The sequence below is a fragment of the Macaca mulatta genome, chromosome 11 (assembly GCF_049350105.2).
Source record: "Macaca mulatta isolate MMU2019108-1 chromosome 11, T2T-MMU8v2.0, whole genome shotgun sequence".
Lineage (NCBI taxonomy): Eukaryota > Metazoa > Chordata > Mammalia > Primates > Cercopithecidae > Macaca > Macaca mulatta.
In genome coordinates, this window is record NC_133416.1 from 2,168,694 (window position 1) to 2,191,666 (window position 22,973).

Consider the following 22,973-nt stretch of genomic DNA (forward strand, 5'->3'; position numbering starts at 1 on the left):
GCTTTTTCTCTTTGTTTCTTTCAAAGTACATACAAATACATATTGATTATATCCTATGTAAGGGAATGTGTATTTAGAATAGGACTACTTTAAGTTTGAAATGCCTTTTTTCTTACAGAGGAGTGTGATTTAAGCATGTATATTCAGTCAGATCTTTTAGCTCTCACCTTGATAAAATTATCGGGCATGAGAAGCAATCAAGTCTTCTTTTCTAGAAATACGTTTGAACGAGAAAAAATAATGAACTTTATAAATTAAGAGAGGTTATGGTTTAATCTCTTTAAAATTTCCTAAAATCAGTCTAATCATGTACAAGCCATGAAGGATCCACATTTGTTGTTTGTACTCTTTGTACTAATTTCGTAAGGCTGACTTTGTTCTATAAAATCATCAGGACAGGAGCCTCCAACATGTATCGACTCTTTGTTTAACTGAGGTTTTTTTTGTTTTTGTTTTTGTTTTTGAGATGGAGTCTCGCTCTGTCACCCAAGCTGGAGTGCAGTGGCGCGATCTCCGCTCGCTACAACTTCCGCCTCCTGGATTCAAGCGATTCTTGTGCCTCAGTCTCCCAAGTAGGTGGATTATAGGTGTGCGCCACCACGCTCAGCTAATTTTTGTATTTTCAGTGGAGATGGGGTTATGTCGCATTGGCCAGGCTTGTCTCCAACTCCTGACCACAAGTGATCCACCTGCCTCAGCCTCCCAAAGTGCTGGGATTACAAGCGTGAGCCACCATGCCTGGTCTCACTGAGGTTTTAAGAAATGATTTTGCCGGGCGCGGTGGCTCACGCCTGTAATCCCAGTACTTTGGGAGGCTGAGATGGGTGGATCACGAGGTCAGGAGTTCAAGACCAGCCTGGCCAAGATGCTTAAACCCCATCTCTACTAAAAATACAAAAATTATCCTGGCGTGGTGGTGGGCGCCTGGAATCCCAGCTACTCGGCAGGCTGAGGCAGGAGAATTGCTTGAACCCGGGTGGCAGAGGTTGCAGTGAGCTGAGATTATGCCATTGGACTCCAGCCTGGGCGACAGAGCAAGACACCGTCTCAAAAAAAACATTATTTTACACATGACACAGCTTATAATTACCTTAAATAAAATATTCCAGACATACTTGCATATCCTAGAAATAACCTCAGCAAATCAGCCCATCAACTGCCAGTTCGTACAGGTCACCCGGCTCGTTAAGACTTTGACTCAGTGTACTTAAGCTTAGAGAAGAGCTAAATTAAGTCACAGGAACTTGGTCAAATTTTTGACAAATAATTGTTTGTTTGTTTTTTTTTTGAGACGGAGTCTCACTCTGTCTCCCAGGCATTGCAGCTCACTGCAACCTCTGCCTCCCAAGTTCACACCATTCTCCTTCCTCAGCCTCCCGAGTAGCTGGGACTACAGGTGCCCGCCACCACACCCGGCTAATTTTTTGTATTTTTAGGAGAGACGGGGTTTCACTGTGTTGGCCAGGATGGTCTCGATCTCTTGACCTCATGATCCACCTACCTCGGCCTCCCAAAGTGCTGGGATTCCAGGCATGAGCCACCATGCCTGGCCTTTAACAGGATCTTTCACAGAAAAGTTCATTTTGATGAAACCCAGTTTATCAGTATTTCCTGCTAGGGATTGTGCTTTTGGTTTTAAGTCTCAGAACTCTACCTAGCTCTAGACTTTCCCCTGTGTTTTTAATAAAAGTTAAAACTTTTTTAAAAAGTATAGTTTTGCGTTTTACTTTTTTTTTTTTTTTTTTTGAGACAGAGTCTCGCACTCTCGCCCAGGCTGGAGTGCAGTGTTGCAATCTCGGCTCACTGCAAGCTGCACCTCCCGGGTTCACGCCATTCTCCTGCCTCAGCCTCCCGAATAGCTGGGACTACGGGCGCCCAGCACCACGCCCGGCTAATTGTTTTTTTTGTATTTTAGTAGAGACGGGGTTTCACCGTGTTAGCCAGGATGGTCTCGAACTCCTGACCTCGTGATCCGCCCGCCTCGGCCTCCCAAAGTGCTGGGATTACAGGCGTGAGCCCCCGCGCCCGGCCGAGTGATTGAATTTCTTTTACAGAGCTTAAAGGAATAGAACTGCGGTTACAAAGAGACAGCTCTTTCAGTCTTAATAATTATGCAAGATAATAAAAAATATGAATAAAACTTAGAAACAAAGAGACAGCTTTCGGGATCAGTTCTGTAAGTAATTTCCTAAGAGGCTGTCAAAGCTGGTATAGGCTCCAGCTCATTCAATGTGTTTAAACAGAGACTGGAGGGCCGCTCGGCAGCCATGTGGTGTGGAACAAATGCAAGCCGTGATTTGCGTGAATGGATTTGATCTATAAGGTCCTTGTTATTCTAAGAGTTTGTGATTCTGGTTTTGTTGGGTGTGATCTTGAAAGACTGATTTGTGATCTCTTTCTACTTCTTCACTGTTGTTCACTGCCCAGCCCATTGTAACAAATCTTCTGACTCCAGCCCTGAAACTACTCTCCAGTTTTTTCTTTTTTCTTTTTTTTATTGAGACGGAGTCTTGCTCTGTGGCCCAGGCTGGAGCGCAGTGGCGTGATCTTGGCTCACTGCAAGCTCCGCCTCCCGGGTTCCCGCCATTCTCCTGCCTCAGCCTCCCGAGTAGCTGGGACCACAGGCGCCGCCACCGCGCCTGGCTAGTTTTTTGTATTTTTTAGTAGAGACGGGGTTTCACCGTGTTTGCCAGGATGGTCTCGATCTCCTGACCTTGTGATCTGCCCGCCTCAGTCTCCCAAAGTGCTGGGATTACAGGCGTGAGCCACCGTGCCTGGCCCAAAGTAGTAACTTTTGAAAAACTAAATCCAATAGAAATTTTGTATTCTTTATCTTGACCTGCCTGTGAACACTTTAACATGTTTAATCTCTTCTTATTTCTGGAAACTTTCTTTATCTTTGGCTTCCAAGGGACCACCTTCTTTTTGTTTTCTTTTTCCTCTAAGACCATTCCCCCTCAGTTCTTCATAGACTTCTTCCACCAGTGCTGTGTGCCCCGCCTCTTATCTTGGTGGTCTCATGTACTCCTGTGATTTCAGTGTGGATCATTCCCACGTAGTCTTTAATCGGGTCCTGATTGCAGGACTGTCAGTATAGCTGCCTACCAGATATCTCCCCAAATTCATAAGGTGGTTGTAAAGATTAAATTACTCAGTTAAGGCCAGGTGTGGTGGCTCACGCCTAGAATCCCAGCACTTTGGGAGGCCGAGGTGGGCCAATCACTTGAGGTCAGGAGTTCAAGACAAGTCTTGCCAACATGGTGAAACCCCGTGTCTACTAAAATTGGAAAAACTAACTGGGCATGGTGGCAGGCGCCTGTAACCCCAGCTACTCAGGAGGCTGAAGCAGGAATCATTTGAACCCGGGAGGCAGAGGTTTCAATGAGCCGAGATTGTGCCATTGCATTCCAGCCTGGGCAACAAGAGTGAAACTCCATCTCAAAAAAAAAAAAAAAAAAAAATTACTTAAAGGTGCCTAGTAGAATATCTGGCTCTGTAGTAATCATGCTGGCAATGCTAATTATAGTGAGCTTTTACCCAGTTCATTCATACTCTTGAAGAATCATTTATTTATCCTTTTTTTGGGGTCAGGGGGCAGTGGAGCCTTGCTCTGTCATCCAGGCTGGAGTGCAGAAGCACAGTATCGGCTCACTGCAACCTCCGTGTCGTGGGTTCAATTGATTCTCCTGCCTCGGCCTCCTGAGTAGCTGAGACTACAAGAGTGCGCCTGGCTAGTTTCTGTGTTTTGTAGAGATGGGGTGTCATCAAGTTGGCCATGCTGGTCTTGAACAACTGACCTCAGGTGGTCACCCACCTCGGCCTCCCAAAATCCTGGGATTACAGCAGCCCACCCACTGATGTATCCTTAAATCACCACTTCCCGGACTGTTCTCTTGTGTACTGGTATTCCTCAAGGTGTTAAGTGATGTTCTACCCAGAAAAAAGAGAAGGTGGGGATCAATTAAGTTTGGAAAATACTTTATAGGTAGGGTTGGAACTTTTTCACGAGCCAGACTGTAAACTTACTGGGCTTTGTGGGCCATTTGGTGTCTGTCACACTACTCAAATCTCTTGTAGCACCAAAGCAGCCATAGAAAATATGTAAGAAAATGAGCAAGGTTTTGTTCCACTAAAATTTTATTTGTGGCCACTAAAATTTGAATTTCCTATACTTTTCACAAAATGTAATTATTATATGTTATATGTTATATTATTTGGAGTTACAAAAGTATTATTATTTTCTTTTTCTCAACCATTTAAAAATGGAAAAGCCATTCTTTGCTCATGGGCCATGGGCCAGCTTTGGCCATGGGTGGGCAGTAGCTTGCTGATTCCCGCTTTAAAATATAGCCCCCTATTAAAGATAGGCAACCGACACCATAGAAAGCTTCTCTAAGTTCTGCAACAGTGCTGTTATGACCAGTGTTCCTCAAACATATTTGACCATGGAAATCTTTTGTCGTGCTTGTTTGTTACTGTCTCTTGCTGTACTTCCGTGGAAGGTACTTTTGAGAAATACTGACCTAGAGAATAGCTATGTGTGCCAGAGGTGAAGGTCGGCCTGTGGAGCAGACTATAAAAAACAAGCGAAAGCATCTTGTCTTGATTCCTCTTGCTCTGATCGTCAGCGCTGACTGGTCACAGACAGAATGGTATTTTGGGAAATTGAATTCACTCTTATGAGGTAGGCACCAGTGAACCACTAAAGCCGAGTCAAAGATGGGCTGAATTGAGGGTGGACATGATGAAGTTAATTCCATCAACCAGCTTCAGAAATGGGAAAAATGGCTTTAACGTAAGGTAGAATAGAAGTGCTGTAAGTGAGATAAAATATTCGGTCCAGGCTGGGTACGGTGGCTTACGCCTGTAATCCTAGCACTTTGGGAGGCCAAAGTGGGTGGATTGCTTGAGCTCAGAAGTTCAAGACCAGCCTGGGCAACATGATGAAACCCCGTCTCTACAAAATATACAAAAAAAAATTAGCCAGGCCTGGTGGCACATGCCTGTGGTCCCAGCTACTTGCAGGGCTGAGGTGGGAGGATCACTTGAGCCAAGGAGGTCAAGGCTGCAGTGAGCTGAGATCACACCACTGTACTCCTGGCTGGGTGACAAAGTGAGACTCTGTCTAAAAAAAAAAAAAGGTTTGTGTGTGTATATAATATATATTTATATTTATATTCTGTTGAGAGGAAGAAGAGATCCAGAGGTCATATGCAAAATACAAACAGTAATAGGTATCGATTTCTATAGTTTTGAAATCTTTACTGCTATTGTTTTAAAATATGCAAAAGTGAAAGAAAAACTTTAAAAAATTGAATTATATATAATAAAATTCTAAAACTTGCTTTGAAATAATCTTTTCAGTTGCTGGGGTTTTTTGTTGTTGTTGTTGTTGTTTTTTTGTATCTTTGAGAAGTAGGATGTGTGACTCAGTAGGCGGTAAAGGTTATTGCTTTACTATTTTGAGCATATTTTTCCCTAATAAAAATAATGCCATAGCTAGGGAGAGAACCTTCAAATTAAAAACAAGATCACATTCATTTTAAAAGTCTGCACTTCACATCTTTTTATGCCTACTTTAACTGTATGGCCCTTATTAAAAGGAAAAATTGGTGTAGTAAGCGTTGTTTTTAGATTGTGTCTGGCATATGGCAAGCAGCTAGAACCTATAGGAGGATGCAGAAAAGACGGGATCATCCCAGCTGATGGTAACTTATCTACAAGCGTCGTCATTTGCCCATTCCCACAGAATTTACATACCAGGTGTCTCTTTCCAAACCTGTGTAGGAGAAAAGGTACTCTTACAGTTTTTGCTAACAAATTGATAGCTGATGAATAATAAAATTGTTGAATCATTAATGCAAGAAGGTAATAAGTTACCAGGTTCGTTTTCATCCATTCGGCCAACAAATGTTTTTGGTGACCTCCAAGATCTCAGTAGCCCCAGTGTCTTCAGTTCTCTCTCAGCATCCCAGTATGCAGTCATACATATCCCTGACAGCTTTCATAGGCTTCCTATACAGCTGTAGGAGTATATCTTGGATACTTACTCATTGGAGCAGTTCCTACTTTTTTTTTAAGTGTACCACAAATCCCAAAATTAGATATTCTATATAACGTTGGCTATTTTATGAGATCAAGACACAGTTGGATCTTGATTTTGCTAGAGGTGGAGAACTGAGTGCCCTGACACTGCTGACATTCTCCTAGCAAATGTCATGGCAAACAAACTTGGAATGCAGCACAGGCTAAAGAAAGGCAAGCAAGCCCCCTCAGTAGCACAGTGTGGACAGCTGGTATGGACATGTTATCCATCTAAAACTGGGAAAGGTTAAATAAACAGTGGGACAGCGACAAAGTGCAGAGAGTAATTGCTGACAGCATTCAGTAATTCTTAAAACAGACGTCTAAGTAAGTAGAAGCATTCTGGAGTTTGGGTTCTGAGAGACAATGTAAGAAGGCTTTATTTTCTTTTGGAGACAGACTTCCTAAGGAAAGAAGACAAGATAGATGGTGTAATCCAAAAGTAGACGTATATAACAACAGGTGTACCTTAGTTTGAAGGGACTGCGTCTTCATATGGGAAGGTTGTATTCTGAAATTTTCTGTTCATGTTACATACACTATCAAACATGAAGTATAAAGGACATACTATTGTAAAATAATAAAGACAAAATGAGAGAAAAGGCCAATATAAATCTTTTTATCAGACCATCTCCAGATGTTACTGTGAACCTACTTCGCTTCATCTCTTGAGGCTCAAGCTCAGCTTCCCCTCCTCCAACTTCATCCCCAGATCTCCAGCACAGATCAGTGGATTTAAGACATAATTCAGTAGAGATTTTGACAGGATTTGAGTAAATCCCTAACAGAAACTCCCTTGGCTTGCCAGCTATTTTTAAAGGCAGATATGTAGAAAGCAGAAGATCCTAAATTCACCTATCTGTCTTGTGATAGCCCTTGCCAGGAAAATAGGAGGAGATTTGCACAAGAATGTATTATAGGATGTTCTTATGGTACATGCCTGTAGTCCCAGCTTCTTGGGAGGATGGCTTGAGCCCCCAGCAGTTTGAGGCTATAGTGAGCTGTGATCATGCCTGTGAGAAAACATTGTACCCCAACCTGGACAACAGCAAGGCCTTGTCTGTTCAAAAAAACTGTTTCGTCGTTTTTTTTTTTTCAAATAATATGTTAGATAGAAGCAACCCATAGAAGTCATCTCTGCCTAATATTTCTAAGTCCAATAATGATCAACATTATGAGTGCCTGCAATATCATCAGAGTTTAAGAGTTGAAAGTTACTTTGATCATTTTCACTATGGAATTGAAAGATTCTTTTTATATACTTATCGAATTAGGAAAGTACATACAAATGCTAAAAATCCAGTCTTGGCAAGGATGTAGGGAATCAGAGGTATCTAATACCTTAATGTTGGTCTTTTAAATTAGCTCGTCTTCCTCTAAAACAGTGGATCTCAAGTACAGATGTCCATTCCAGAAACTCAGTAGGTCTGGAGTAGAGCACGGACTGCCATTTTGAATAATTTCTTTCATGTTTTGAGAACCACTATTGTAAAGCAAATCTGACGCTATGTAATGAGCTGTACAACTCTCCACAGCCATCAACCTATCTGTGAGCCTTTCTTGGGTTCTGCAGGGGAAAGCTACTTCCCGCTCATAGATATTTCCCAGTATAGGCACTCTGGATTGATTTTCATAGGCTAAATCATTTAGAATTTCTATATCCATTTTCACTTTAACCGTTATAGTTTGGCATGACGTAAATCTTCTTACATCAACAAAGATAGCGTTTGCTTCGTTTTTTCATTCTGGTGTGAAGTAATTTTCTGGAAGAAAATGTCACTGATAGGTCTTTGCTCTGCTCCCTTGAAGTCAGGAATCCAACATTGTCATTAGTACCGTATTGGAGTCCTCAAAACTTTGACCAAAGTGGGGAAAGAGAAACGTTAACAGCTTTAGGGAAAAGTAGGTTCAGTCGAGGCTTTCTCCCTGAGCGTCAGTAATTGTAGCATGGTGAGGGGTTGAATAAGCAATCATTTTAGGTCAAATAAAACACATTTTCTTTACAAGTTCTGTCAAAATAGGTAGACATTAGGTAGAATCCAGGAATCACTTCTACACTCAACAGAAATAGAGACAACTCACTAGGACGATGACTGTCGGGAACAGCCTAAGATGGTCTTAGTTCATTTTGTGCTGCAATAATAGAGTACCACAGACTGAGTAATTTATAATGAACAGAAATTTTGCCTTATGGTTCTGGAAGCTGGAAAGTCCAAAAGCAAGAAGCTGACACCTGACAAGGGTCTTTTTGCTGTGTCATCCCATAGCGGAAGGGCAAAGAGAGAGTAAGAGAAAGGCAGAAGGCAGGCGAAAGGAGGCCATACTCCTCCTTTTACAGAGACCCCGCTTCCTTGTTAACAGACCGACCCCCACGATAACAGCATTAATCCATTCATGAAGGCATAGCAGTCACGGCCTAGCATACCCTAAGGGTGCTACCCATTAATACTGTTACAAAGGCAGTTAAATTTCAACATGAGTTTGGGAGGGAATAGTCAAACCTTGGCCCACTCTCACTGAATTGATGTTGTTTTCCTTTCTGTTATAATGTTTCACCGTAAATTGTAGTTCCCTGCATACTATATTGAAAGAACTATTGGTCTCTGTATATTTGTGTATCACAAAAGAGTTACGTCATCTTTAGAGTCTTCTAACATGGAGAATATATAGATACATTTTATATACAATTTGATAGTTGACTAATTCTATAGATGTAGGCTTTTTTTTAAAGAAAGATACTATGTGCCATTATTTTGCAAATTAATGTAAATCTTAAAACATGTTAGTGGTTCTTATTCTAAACAGTAAATACCAAATGAGCAGACATTGTCCTGACAAAAGTACTCCTTTCTCCTCTGGCATCTTCTTTTTTTGTTTAAGAAGGCATTCTGAGGCATGTTGTAATTTCTTAATTTCTCTTATAATTTTTTTATTTCAGTTATATTGTCTGTTTTACTGTTGACAGACATTAAGTATAATTCAAAAGTAAAGAAGCTTAGAATATAAACCAGGATCTGGATGTCATACTCAGCAGAAGGGACTCTCTAGTCATGAAGAAAATGAAGCTTGGCTGTGAAGTAGAAGAATATTTCCATCAAAAAATAAGAATGTTGGAACGAACTTAGGATCCAATAGAGTCTCACAAGAGTCATATAGGTGATTTTACACTTACTTCATTGGAGCTGTCATGGCTCAAATATATTTGTGATCCTTTTCTTGGAAATTGCTTTCAGAGCCAGTTTGCAGGATGCTCCTGAAAATAAATATGTATTTACACCTCATTGTGATCTGTAAAACATATCACTCTGATTCATTGTCCACAAGACTTGGTGTCAAAATTAAAATTCAGTTTAATAAATAGGATATTTGTCATAATTCCAAATATTTAAATAATGCAATAAAACTTTGAAGCCAGCTTAAAGAGAAATTTGGCAGCATCACTAGAATAAGTTTTTGTGTAACTTTCCAAAATTAATTACCCGAAGAACATATCTTTCATTTCAAATATAAGTACAAGTATATTTTATAAAGGAAGCAGCTAGATAATTTTGCTAAAGTAACATTTAAGGAAATACAGGGCTGGATACAGTGGCTCACACCTGTAATTCCAGCACTTTGGGAGGCTGAAGTGAGAGGGTCACTTGAGCCACAGACAGCAGCCTGGGCCACACGGCAAAACCCCCTCTCTAATATAGATAGATAGATAGATAGATAGATAGATAGATAGATAGATAGATAGATAGATAGATAGACAGACAGACAGACAGACAGACAGACAGACAGACAGATAGATAGATAGAATGAATTAGCTGGGTATGGTGGTGCCAGCTACTTGGTATGGAGTCCCAGCTACTTGGAATGCTGAGGTGGGAGAATCACCAGAGTCTGGGAAATCTAGGCTGCAGTTGTCTGCGATCTCACCACTGCACTCCAGCCTGGGCGATGGGAGTGAGACTCTGTCTCAAAAAAAGAAAAAAGGTGGGCATAGAAGATGAATGGAAGATACTCAAAGATAGACCCACTAAATTGACAAGATGCTATTTCAGTCTCTGGCCTAAAAAAATAATGGCCTGTTTTTATTAAACTAGTAAACAATTTGTAGAAATGCATGATTTGATTAAATGAGTTTTGGAGGCCACCTTCATAAGGGAAGCTAGAACTGTACTTAAATACCAGGAGTCCTGCTGCCTCCTTAATCTTGACACTAAAACTAAGACCTCTATCTAAAACCTTAGCCTAAATTCCCATTCTCCCGTCATGAACATCGAATGAAAATCCGTCATGAGTTGGTTTTCACGAAAGTGCCTCCAGGAAAGCAAAGCTCCGGCACGCTGGGCCACAGAGTACCACATTTGTAAGACCATGATTATTCATTAAAAATGGAGGGCGTAGTTTTTGGAAGGCCTTTGCTTAGTATGGGATGAAACTAGCAGCTCGACTCTGTATGCAGTATGGGGGAAAGAGTGAAAAGAATGTCCAGAGTTCCCTGGGACCTTCTTTAAAGCCATGGGGCTGAACTTTATTTAAAATATTCACGGAAAAGCACCTGGACTCCAATGCTACTTAAAGTCATTCTGTGTTTCCATGCAGTTCCTTATTTGCTTTTAGACCTTTTATCTTCAAGTTGTTTTATTTTGTTGCTAGTATTTCTTCAGGTGTCATGATCTTACAGCCCTATAGAAGATAAGACACCCTATTGGGTGCATGTGAATTTTAACCAAATATTGGAATTCCTATAAATACGTCATTTCTTGAACAGATTTTCAGTATCACTATAAATGATGTGTAACATTAAGTGACCAAAAACAAGTCATTCACAGAGATTCTGCATCATATTCAGTCGGACAGCACTGAAGCTGTGGTTGTATATTTTTAACTAGACTTAAGAAAAAAGGACATCAGGACCCCAGCAAAGTTGGCAGCATTCCCCAGGTCTTGTGAGTTCTTCTGCCCTAGACCTTTTCTCATCTGCTTTGTCCATCTGATCCTGGCACTTGCCAGCTCTGCCTTCTTAGTCCAGCAGTGGCTAGATAAGAACCAGTGATCTTTAGAAGTCTCTCTCTCTCTCTCTCTCTGTCTGTCTGTCTGTCTGTCTGGAGAATACAGTAAAAGAAGACTCGAGGAAAAAATATTCATAGGGTAATTGGTATCTTCCACATTATTTAAATTTGGAAACATAAACGTACTTTGTGCTTGAATCATACTAGGTGAAATAAGCCAGATACAAAAGGCCAAATGCTGTGTGATCCTACTTGTATGAGGTACCTGTAGTAGTCAGGTTCAAACACACGGAAAGTAGAATGGTGGCTGCAAGGGCTGGAGGGGGCAGAGGAGGGGTGTTAGCATGTCACAGCCAGAGAGCTTCTTTTTGGAAAATGAAAAATCTTTGGATATGTGTGGTGGCGACAGTTGCACAACAATGTCAGTGTACTTAATGCCACAGAAATACATGCTTTAAAATGGTTTAAAATGGTAAATTTTATGTTATCTATATTTGATCATAGGTTAAAAAAAAAGTGCTTATACTCATCATGTTTGCTATATGAGAACATTCCTCATTCAGAAGATTTTATGGTTTTTAAACTAACGTGTCTGAGAAATAGTATAAATACAGTGAAGTGCAAACATTTGAGACGTACGTTTTGGGAGCTTGTCAAGCCGCAGTCGTTTCCAGGAGCTTCTCTCTGTCCCTTTCTACTCACTCTCCATGTCCCACTGCAGCCCCTGGCAACGGCTGATCTGCCTCCTACTGTAGATTAGAATACAATTCATTTTTATATTTTTAAACAAATTTGGAGTATATAAACTTGTTTTTTAACAAGGGGAGATACAAATGTCGAGTTTTTGCCCATCTGAGAAGCAGGTAGAGGCTCTACAGCAGAAGCCTCAAGAGCACAGTACAACTGAGCCTTCTAAACTTGCCATACTCTTGTATGAATATGCTCATTTTTCAGAAAAGGTGAAGGAAAAAACTGAAGGCAAGTTTTCCACCCACAATTTTGTTCAGTCAGTGTCATTTACTAAGCTATCATCACCAGCAGTTTCTGCCTTTAGGATGTTAATTTTGATCCTTTTCAAGAATTTGTGAAAAATGGAAGTCAGTCCATATTGGGATAACTTCTCTACCCATTCCCTTGTGAGCGTATTTCTTTCCTTTTTTTTTTTTTTCTTTTTTCTGGAGACAGGGTCTTGCTCTGTCACCTAAACTGGAATGCAGCGTGGTACAATCACGGTTCACTGCAGCCTCGACCTGCTGGGCACAAAGGATGCTCCCACCTCAGCCCCCCGGGTAGCTGGGACTGTAGGCATGCACCACCAGGCCCAGCTAGTTTTTTTTAATTTTTTTGCAGAGATGAGGTTCCACTATGTTGCACAGGCTGGTCTCGAACTCCTGGGCTCAGATGATCCACCTGCCTCAGCCTCCCAAACTGTTGCCATTACAGGTGTGAGCCACCGAGCCCAATCACGAGTGTATTTCTCACTGTGTAGGTCAGTTCCTTTCCCTTGTTTTAGGAGATGGAGATACATGAGATGAGCAGCAAATGAGAAACTTGGACATGGTGCTTCGCACAGGACTTGCCATTGTGCTGCAGGAAGGCTGTGCTAGGCGGGACCCCAGCGTGCACTGTTGGAACAGTGCCCTAAAGTAGCCTATATTTGGTGACCTTTGAAAGTTTCTTTGTAGCGTTTAAGCATAAATGTGATAGTTATTTTAGTTATTTTGTGTTGCATATTCATTGACTAGCATAGCAGTCTTTCACTTAGAGTCCTAACTGCAATTCTTGAATCCAGGAGTCAGACAGCAGCATTTTATTCTTCGTTCTTTAGGAATTGTTTTTGTAATATAAGATTTTTACTTCTAACACATCTCTAGTAGTAGCATCCTGGCCTTTCTCCTTGCAGAACCTTGTAATCTCTCCTCATTACCTTCAGCTCAGTCTTTCTAAGACCTTGCTTTACTTCTCTAAAACTTTTGGTATTTCTGTATTACGCACAAAATCAAATCATTTCTCATTCAGCATTTTTGTGTACCCTCTGCCTGTCGGTTCTGGTCAGAACCCTCAAGGATTTCACATTCTGTGTTTATTCCTTAGGCCACCATTCCAGACCATCCCTACTCTGATTTAGAGCTACCTCTTCAGCTTCTCTGCCATTTCCTGTCCCTGTAGACACTCCCTAATCCAGTTCTACGATGTGTCCTCACATGTGACTGGTGCTTTCACACTTGCCACTCTGTCTTTCTTATTGCTCTGTCAAAATAGGGCCCGTCTCAGTTCCCACGTCCTTAGCCTGAGGTGACTCCTCTCTGCTGCACTACTTCAGCATTTACTGCCCAGGCAATATATTTGGCACTTACCATTTATTGTTTCATCTCATTAGTTTTATTAAAATCTTAGAGTTGAAAATGACAGTCTCACCACTGAAAACAAAATTACTTGCACAGTATCTCTGATAATCTCTTTAAACACGTAGTCATGGAAAGATCTATAATTTTTTGGCTTTCCAATTCTACTTATTAACAAATATTAATACACTAGCCGTTCCTTTTATAAACCAAAGTCTCTCTCTTTTATGACTTCCCCCACTTTGGTGACAGTTGTGCCCTCTGGACAAACACAGATTCAATGTTCTGTTTTTGCAAAACCTACCTTAAAAATTTTGGTAGCAGTGATTGTGCTATGTTAGTAAATCTTTTTAGATTAACATACCCTTATATAATCCCACTATGTCATCTTCCTTTGATACCTTCTACTTTTGTACCCTCTTAAATTATGGCGTATAGAATTGAACCTAGTGAACTAGGTGTCAGCTGTTGAGTTGGAGAAAACACAAGTCTTTCTTTCTTTAAATGAACTGTAGATTGCCCAAAGCTCATGTTTTTTTTCTAGTTGTAGTTTCTTTTATGTTTATCTTCCTTATGTGCTCTGCTCACTTGCCTGGATGCTACTGGCCTGGAAAAAAAAAATGCCTTAAAAGTACGGTGAAATACAGCTTCAGAATAGGTGAAAACACTGAACAGCTGGGCAACCACCACAACAGACAGAAATGAAGTCAGAATCAGAGCAGCTATTGGTTCAAGATACGTTTCTTATGAGCCCACTCTGTGCTGGGAACTATTCTTAGCATTTGGGACACATCAGAGAATAAACCAGACGAAGATCCTGTCTTTGAGCAGTTTGTATTCCAGCCGTTCCTAAGCACAGGCTTTGGGCAAACGGCGAAGACGAGCAGATATGATCAGTGTGTCGAGTAACTGCAGCCCTCAATAAAATAAAACAAGAAAGCTGAAGCAGTTTCGGCTAATGCAATGTAGAACATTAACAATATTTGAAAGCTTTTAGTTTTCATAAGGTTGATGTAAGGATTAAATTACTCAGTTAAGGCCGGGCACGGTGGCTCAAGCCTGTAATCCCAGCACTTCGGGAGGCCGAGGCGGGCGGATCACGAGGTCAGGAGATCGCGACCATCCTGGCGAACATGGTGAAACCCCGTCTCTACTAAAAATACAAAAAAATTAGCCGGGCGTGGTGGCAGGTGCCTGTAGTCCTGGCTTCTTGGGAGGCTGAGGCAGGAGAATGGTGTGAAGCCGGGAGGCGGAGCTTGCAGTGAGCTGAGATCGCGCCACTGCACTCCAGCCGGGGCGACAGAGCAAGACTTCATCTCCAAAAAAAAAGTAAAAATAGCAGCATTATGATAATACCTGAAAGATAGACACAACCGAAGTGTCCATGATGGATGAATGGATAAAGAAAATGTGGTATGTGCATGCAATGGAATATTGTTCAGCCTTGAAAGAGGAGATTCTGCCACATGCTACATGGATGAACCTTGAAAACATCATGTTAAGTCAAATGAGCCAGTCACAAAAAGACAAATACTGTTTGATTTCACTTACGGGAGGTACCTAGAGAAGTCAAATTCATAGAGATAGAAAGTAAGTGGTGACTGCCAGAGGCTGGGGGAGGTGGAAAAGAGGAGTTATTGTTTATGGGTGTAGTTTCACCTTTGTAAGATGAAAAGAGCTCTGGAGATTGGTTGCACAACAATCTAAATGTACTTTACTGAACGGTTCATGTATAAATGGTTATGGTAAATTTTATGTGTGTTTTACCACAACTAAAAAAAATCTAAAAGATAAAAAATTAATGAGCTAATAAACCGAAAGACCAATAAACCAGAAACGTTAAACAGTTTTAAGAGGTAAATCATAAACATACTATAATCAGAGAAACAGACCCTACCCATGTAGAAGAATCAAAAAACATTTACAGAGCAAATGCCTGTTAATATCATCCAAACTGTATAAGTGCTGAAAGAAGATGCTGAATGGAGAGAAATTAGCAGTTAAGTGAGAAGCCAGATTTTGAAGGAGAGAAAGCTACAGGCATTTCAGGCAGAGGACGTAACATAAACCTAAGTGAAAACACATAGCAGCTCCATGACAGAGTCCTTGGAAGACAATAGGGAAGAAATGGGTTAAAAAATTGTAGGTGATCCTGAATATTAGGCCACAATATTTGCTATGGCAAGAGACCTAATGACGGTGACCTTGGAAAAGTAGGACAGTATAGAATGATGGAGAAATCAGAGAAGAGGCTTTAAGAATAATGCAGGCCCAAGATAAAAGGGTGGGAGTGACCTGCACATACAAAACAGTGGGTACATTAAAAACTATTAGACAAGAAGAGCCAGCAAAACTTGGATATTAGCCAGTGAGAGCAGAGAAGAAATCAAATGATTTAAATGTGGTCAGCCTGTGGATCCAGGAATATGATGGCTCTATTAACATTAGAAGGGTAATTTGTTATGGTGGAAGGAAAAGTTAATTTCGTGTTGACATTTTACATTAAAGAGATATTTCTGGGCACCTAAATCAAGATGACCTACAGAGGACATAAGAGGTACAGGGACCAAAGATGGCGAGAGCAGGCATTTCAGTGAGGTCCACCCACAGAGGCTGTCCCATGGACTATGGTTTTCAGAGTTTATTTAAGTAGTGTGTCTACCGTAGCCTCTGAAACCTCTGGGCTTCAAGGGAAGCTGAAGAATCTAGTCCTTAGAGGATATCTTCAGGAGAAGAGATAGAAGAGTAGAAGAGATATATTGGTAGTTTACTACTCACTCTTGATAGTTAATTGGTTAAATAACAAGGAAGGCAGCAGAATCAAAGGTTTATTTAGTCCATCAGCAAGAGAATCTAGATTTCAGATTTATCTTGAAATTAGAGTAAATTAAAATATTCCTACGTGTCTGTGACATTAAAATGTCCAGAGCTACTTATCTTGTTCTTGTTTTCATCTGGTATTTCTCCAGATGTTTTCAGTATTATAGAATGTATAGAACATGATTACACAATCATTCAATTCAGCATACTTGGTTGGAGGAGGAGCAAATAATAAACCTTGGTAACATCCCTTCATTCATACTCCTCTTTTTTTGTCTTGCATTTCTGTTAAACGCACACACATACTTAGGACTCATTCAGATTTTTAACCACCATATTCCAATGCTAATTATGGTCTCTTATTTACTGGCAGTGGAAGGCTAATGTGGTGGTGGTCTCAAGGATTCAGGAATATTATTCAAAAGCATTTTGAGCTCCATTTGCCTTTGATGTTTGCCTCCAGTTTCTGACATTTGCCCGGATGGGGGAAGGGGTAGAGGAGGTGGTCCTACTATTTCCTGAAGCCCAGATGCCGCAGCACAGTCCGTTTAGAGACATGTTGATTCTATTAGAATTTGCAGGTCAAAGGGCAGACTCAACTGGCCTGGTAGTTTCAAGCACCAGGGATAGAGTGAATAGACTACTGTAATGACTTAAAGTTGGATTTCTGCTGCTACCTACTCATTACGCTCGTAATGTGCACGTTGGTCATGCAGCGGGTGGGGGGATTACTAATCGCTTTGAAAGGTTTCATGTCCACATTTTCCTTTTTTTTTTTTTTTAAAAACTGTGGAAAAGAAGGGAACAGAACAAGGAGAGTAATTTGACGAGAAGAGCATTGCAGTTCTTATTTTGCCCTGGGCTTGTGGCATACATCTATTGCCGTTCACATTTTATGTGCTTGGATTACTCCCTCGGGACTCGTGGGAATGAAGTCAGAATGTGCTACAGTAGCAAGTCTGCTCTCTCTGTGGATGGTCTTCAGTTGGTGAAGCTCTTAAAGTCAGTGATTAATTCCTCTGAGGTTCCATTTCTTTAAACTATTTATATCAGTATTAGAATAGGTGATCTCCGAGGTCAGGAGATCGAGACCATCCTGGCTAACACGGTGAAACCCGGTCTCTACTAAAAATACAAAAAGAAATTAGCCGGGCGCGGTTGTGGGCGCTTGTAGTCCCAGCTACTCGGGAGGCTGAGGCAGGAGAATGGCGTGAACCCGGGAGGCGGAGCTTGCAGTGAGCCGAGATCGCGCCACTGCACTCCAGCCTGGGCCACAGAGCGAGACTCCGTCTCAAAAAAAAAAAAAAAAAAAAGAATAGGTGATCTCAAACCACTGACTCAGATTAAAAGAAATTATAAAAAGGAATGATTTCTGGTAATTTTTATTTTCTTTATAGTTTTCCGTATCTTTCAGTTTTTCTTCAATGACTGTGTACTGCTTTTATCAGAAAATACTTTTTGTCAAAGAAGCAATTATATGGAATAGACAGCTATTAAAATAAGATTCTTTTTCAGTTTGCTTGTTTTTTTCGTTGTGAATTCCATTCCCTCTGAAAAGCAGAGTATTTTTAACATTTTTGAGTTTAGACACTCTCAAGTGTGCCTTGTAAAACTTAATCAGGTAAGTTCAACTATACCATGTCGTCCTTTCTAAGAGATGTATTTGAGGAACAGCAATTTTTCTTATTTCCTAAAAGTCTTTGCTGTTACTGTTTACTAGCTTTCACATTCTTACCTATCCTCCACTTTTTTTCCAAGAGGTGGTTCTCCCTCATAGTATCCACTTCAAATTTACCAGAATTGTAACCAAGCGAACAATACTGTCTTTGTCCCTTTTGGAAAATAAAAGAAAAACCCAAAAGCTGGTATACCTATCAAAGATAGACATTACTCAGAATTCACATGATTATGTGTACAATATATAATCAAAACATTTTATTCTGTTGACTATGAATTGCCCTTCTTAGGCACCTATACATGTAGCAATCAATGTCGGGAGCGTACGTTTTAAATGGAAAGGACAAAGCCATGACAGTCTGTTAGGGAAGTTTTGGAGGATGAGAGCTGTGGTCATAGGAGAGAAAGTTTGATTCTGTATAGTCCATAGCATGTTATCACTGCTCAGGAAAGAAACAGTATCAGTGAAATAAAATCTCTATTTGAATTGCATAAAAAATCCTTCCAATTGTGTGTCTTATTACAAAGACATTATTCCAGTGGCTCAGACTCCAATGCCACGTTCCTTAAAACTTTGAAATTAGAAATCTAAATTGTCATCTGATATTTCATATTGTGATTTGCAAATGTGGCATTTTACCCCAGAGATTAACTGTACCACACTAGCTGTCCAAGCACACCATTTATGAAAGAGCTTGGAATTCAGTCACGAAGCTTCAACAATATGGAATCATTTTTACCATGTCATATTACAATATTTTCCTTAAGCATAAAGCAGGCCTCAAGTCCGATCACCTTTGTCTTTTGCATTCAGCAAAGGTGCTGGTATTTCAATCTAATTAGATAGAGTAATTTATCTGTCATTCATCTGCTGCTGCTATTTCAGTCTGTTTAGATAATTTATCTGTCATACATCTGCTGCTGCTTGCCTGCTACTAAATGTGTGATTCTGACTATTGGTGCACAGAAATGTCGCGCCCTTACTGGGAAAGCCCGGTGCTGCTTCCAGCTTGGTCAGTCTTCGAGCTTCCCAAAAGGGAACAGATGACCGCAATCAACAGGAAGCTGCATCGTTAGACCATCTTGAACCCTTTCACCTTTAAGCTCATTTCGCCACTTAACATATTTTTTTCAAGTGGTCCATGGATATATTTAGACTGTCATTATCCCTTTAGTGTTGACTGGATCCTCGTGGTGTAAGTTGCCTGCCGTTTCTTAGAATTACGTAGTGTGGGGACAGTGCGACAAGGACCTTCCCTCCTCTTCCAGCAGCAAAACCAGTGAAACGGATCTTTACTTCCACGATGTAAACCGAGCATACATCTTCCACTCGTTAGTTTTGCTTTCAGAGTTGAGCATACCTACGCATCCAGAATAAAGAATAGCCATTAGAATATTCAGTAGACAGATAGTCTTCCAGTTTGTGGCTAAACTAAAACTCTTCCATATGACTGCTATTGAAGCTCAATTATCTTAACAAAAGACAGAAGCAAGGTTAAACTTGGGCAATGCATTCTCAGATTCAGCATTTCCTCAGGTCAAAAGCTCAGGCCACTTATATAGTTCCTATAAATCAAACATGTCTTCTTTCATAAAAGATGAGCCGCTGACAAATGCATTTTGGATTATGAAACTAATTGTTCACCAACTTCGTTATGATTATTTTGTAAATTTCTTACATCAGCCTCCCCTCTAAATCCACCTTTTTTTTCTTTGGACACAAACCATAAAGTAATTATTAGCTAAACCATAAGGAATCTGTAAAGTTTAAATTACTGTTTCAAAGTGTGCAGATCATTGCCAATAAAGCCACAACTGCAAACTTATTTGCATTGATGAGATAAAATGAATGATCGATGTTCATAATGCACCAGGAATAGACGGCTGTGTCTCCATATCCACTTTATTAAAGTTTGCGGTTCGTTGTACACTGTATGCATGAAAATGTTTTCAGTGTCAGTAATGCCTCAAGTGGTCTGGAAGCTACAGAATAATTATCAAAGGAATAAATTAAATGGATAAAGTATGTAAGTGACAGGATTAGTCTTCCAGAAAGTAACTTTGTTTACTTTTCAAGTTCAACTGCAACTATAGGAACTCTTTAAAATATAAAATGAAACACTAAGTTCTTACTAATATAGTTTTTTTTTAAGGTTAACAATTTTTATTTATTTATTTTTTTGAAATGGGGTCTCAGTTTGTCCACCCATGCTGGAGTACAATGGTGCCATCTCAGCTCACTGCAACCCCACCTCCCAGGCTCAAGAGATCCTCCTGCCTTAGTCTCCCGAGTAGTGAGTAGTGAGTAGCTGGGACCATAGGCATGTGCCACTGCACCCAGCTAATTTTTGTGGGGTTTTGCCATGTCGCCTAGGCTGGTCTCAAACTCCTGGCCTCAAGTGATCCACCCGCCTCAGCCTCCCAAAGTGCTGGGATTACAGGCACAAGCCACCACACCTGGCCTAAATATTTTTTAAACTTTATCTTATCGTAGTAAGAAGACTTAACGTGGGATCTACCCTCTTAATCACTTAAGTGTACAATGTAGTATATTGTTAATTACAGGGAGAACGCCACACAGCAGATCTCTAGAACTTACTCATCTTACGTAACTTAGGCCTTATGCCCACTGATTAGCAACTCCCCGTTTCCCCCTCTCTCTCTCTTGCAACCACCGTTCTACTCTCCGTTTGCGTGAGTTTGACTATTTTAGATACCTCATGTAAATGGAATCATGTAGTATTTGTCCGTCTGTGACTGGCTTATTTCACTTAGCCTAATATAGGGGAACTTATTAAGATAGCAATATAACCACATGATACAGACATGTAGAGTCAGATTAGCCTGAATGGGATTCCTGGCTGTACCATTGACTCCAAGTGTGAACTTGGGCAAGCTGTGTAAACTCTGAAACTCTTGGTTTTATTACCCTTAAAATGGGGGTAATGATAATAGTAACTTCGAAGAAGTGTTAGAAGGGGTAAATCACACTGGTGGCATTTTCTTTCTTTTGCAGGCAAGAAGCTCTTCTGGCTGCCATTAGTGAAAAGGATGCCAATATAGCCCTCTTGGAGCTTTCGTCCTCTAAGAAAAAGACCCAGGAGGAAGTGGCTGCACTGAAGCGGGAGAAGGATCGTCTGGTACAGCAGCTTAAGCAGCAGGTATTATTAAATGCCAGGAGGAGGGTCAGTGGGGCCAGCCTTCACACTGTCTCTCCACGGGTCTCTGCCAGCTTGTACTTTAAGGTCTCTTGTTTCCTATTAGACATCTGATTCTTGGAGCTAGTTTCCATCATTAGAGACTTTGTACCACCACAAATCTGTGTCTAGGAAATGCAGAGCATTCTTGGTAAGAGGGCTGTTTTGGACAATGTCACAGGTCTTCTGTGAGAATGTTTTTTAACTTTGTACAACGGATTGTAGAAATTAGTGAAATTAGCCCATTTGACATGAAAAGGCTTTTTTTTTTAAACATCCAGCAAGATTTCTATGATAGCAGCCTCTAAGGATATTTTCATGAAAAGATTTTCAGTTATTCAGGATTGGGTAAGCTCTGAAGATAAGAACAAAGGTTGGCCCTTTTCTTTTCCAGCCTAAATGCTCTCAAAATTTAATGCTTTAGTATTCATGTAACGCCTTTTGTTTGTGAAAATAAAAGCTAAAATTTTCCCCTTTGATGATGGTTGCAAGGAGTGTGAATGTACCTAATACACAAAACCATCAACTTAAAAATCGTTAAAATGATAACGTTTTATATTAGACATATTTTTCCACAATAAAAAAAATGGGGAAAAACATTTCCCTTTGAAGATAAGGAGAGTGCTGGATGTTTACCTCGGAGCCCTGCTAGAGCTTCAGCGCTCCTCACTGAGAGCTCCTGGCTGTGCGCGGCGCCCGCGTCCCCGCCTCCGTGACTCCTCCTGCATTCCCAGTCACGCTGTCTGTACATTTTGGCTGACCAGGTGTGCTCTTCTCCCTCAAGTCGTGAGACCAAGAAAGAGCTTTTCAAGTAAAGAAAGTTCTTTTTTTCTATTTTTGGAGGTCAGTCATCAACTGATGGTATTTTGGTATAATGTTTACATTAACAAGAATCAATATTTAAACAACGAAGTTATTTTCTCTGTGGATCAAATTAAACCTGCTTAGAAATAGACTTTATATGTATTTATGTTGCACACTTTGCTGAGAAAATACCAAAAGATGTCTTTTTTCGGCAGGATGGATAGTTGACCTGCAAAAAGTAACCCATTGCTCATTCACAAGTGAAAGAAAACTTTTCCAGGGACCTAAAATACCTTTTAGCAAGAAGAGGAAATCATCTAATATTTTGACTACCTGTTATGTAAAATAGGAAGAATGTGCTTATTATTAAAGACATCCATCCAGTAGTTGAAAACTGAAATTTGGCTCATCAAGGCTGATCATAGCAAATTGGAGGATATTATTGAAGAAGGGAGTTCACTGCTATCTGAGTTTATATATTTAGCAATATCAGTTATCTTAAGTAGTTAGGCTTGAATACATAGGCCTATGATTTAAGCGGTTCATGATCCCTTCACTTAAGGCACCAAATAGAATTGAGTATCTAGCAGACCAGAATACCGTACCTCATTCACAGTGGTTTTTGATTACTGGCCTCTGAAGACCATATGTTTTCGTTATGTGAAAATTAAGGAAATTGGCCGAGCACGGTGGATCACGAGGTCAGGAGATCGAGGCCATCTGGCCAACATGGTAAAAGCCCATCTCCACTAAAAATACAAAAATTAGCTGGATGTGGTAGCGGGCGTCTGTAGTCCCAGCTACTTGGGAGGCTGAGGCAGGAGAATCACTCAAGTCCAGGAGGTGGGGGTTGCAGTGAGCCGAGATCACGCCACAGCACTCTAGCCTGGCGACAGAATGAGACATCGTCTCAAAAAAAAAGAAAAAAGAAAAAGAAAATTACGGAAATTAATTAATCTGTAAGCTTATAACCTTAGAAGGAAGTAGCTAAGAAATTCTCAGTGTCTTTATATCAAACCATATGCCTTGAATTTTCTGTAGTGATG

At 40.5% G+C, this 22,973-nt stretch overlaps 1 protein-coding gene across 4 annotated transcripts in view; it reads left to right on the forward strand.

The window, feature by feature from the left end:
• The window catches only part of ERC1 (ELKS/RAB6-interacting/CAST family member 1), a 500,457-nt gene that overhangs the window by 342,204 nt on the left and 135,280 nt on the right, over window positions 1-22,973 (forward strand). For all 4 annotated transcript variants that reach the window (XM_077953260.1, XM_077953262.1, XM_077953261.1 and 1 more), the window contains one exon: window positions 20,943-21,087. In XM_077953260.1, the coding sequence (XP_077809386.1) occupies window positions 20,943-21,087 (145 nt within the window). The remainder of the gene's footprint in view (window positions 1-20,942; window positions 21,088-22,973) is intronic.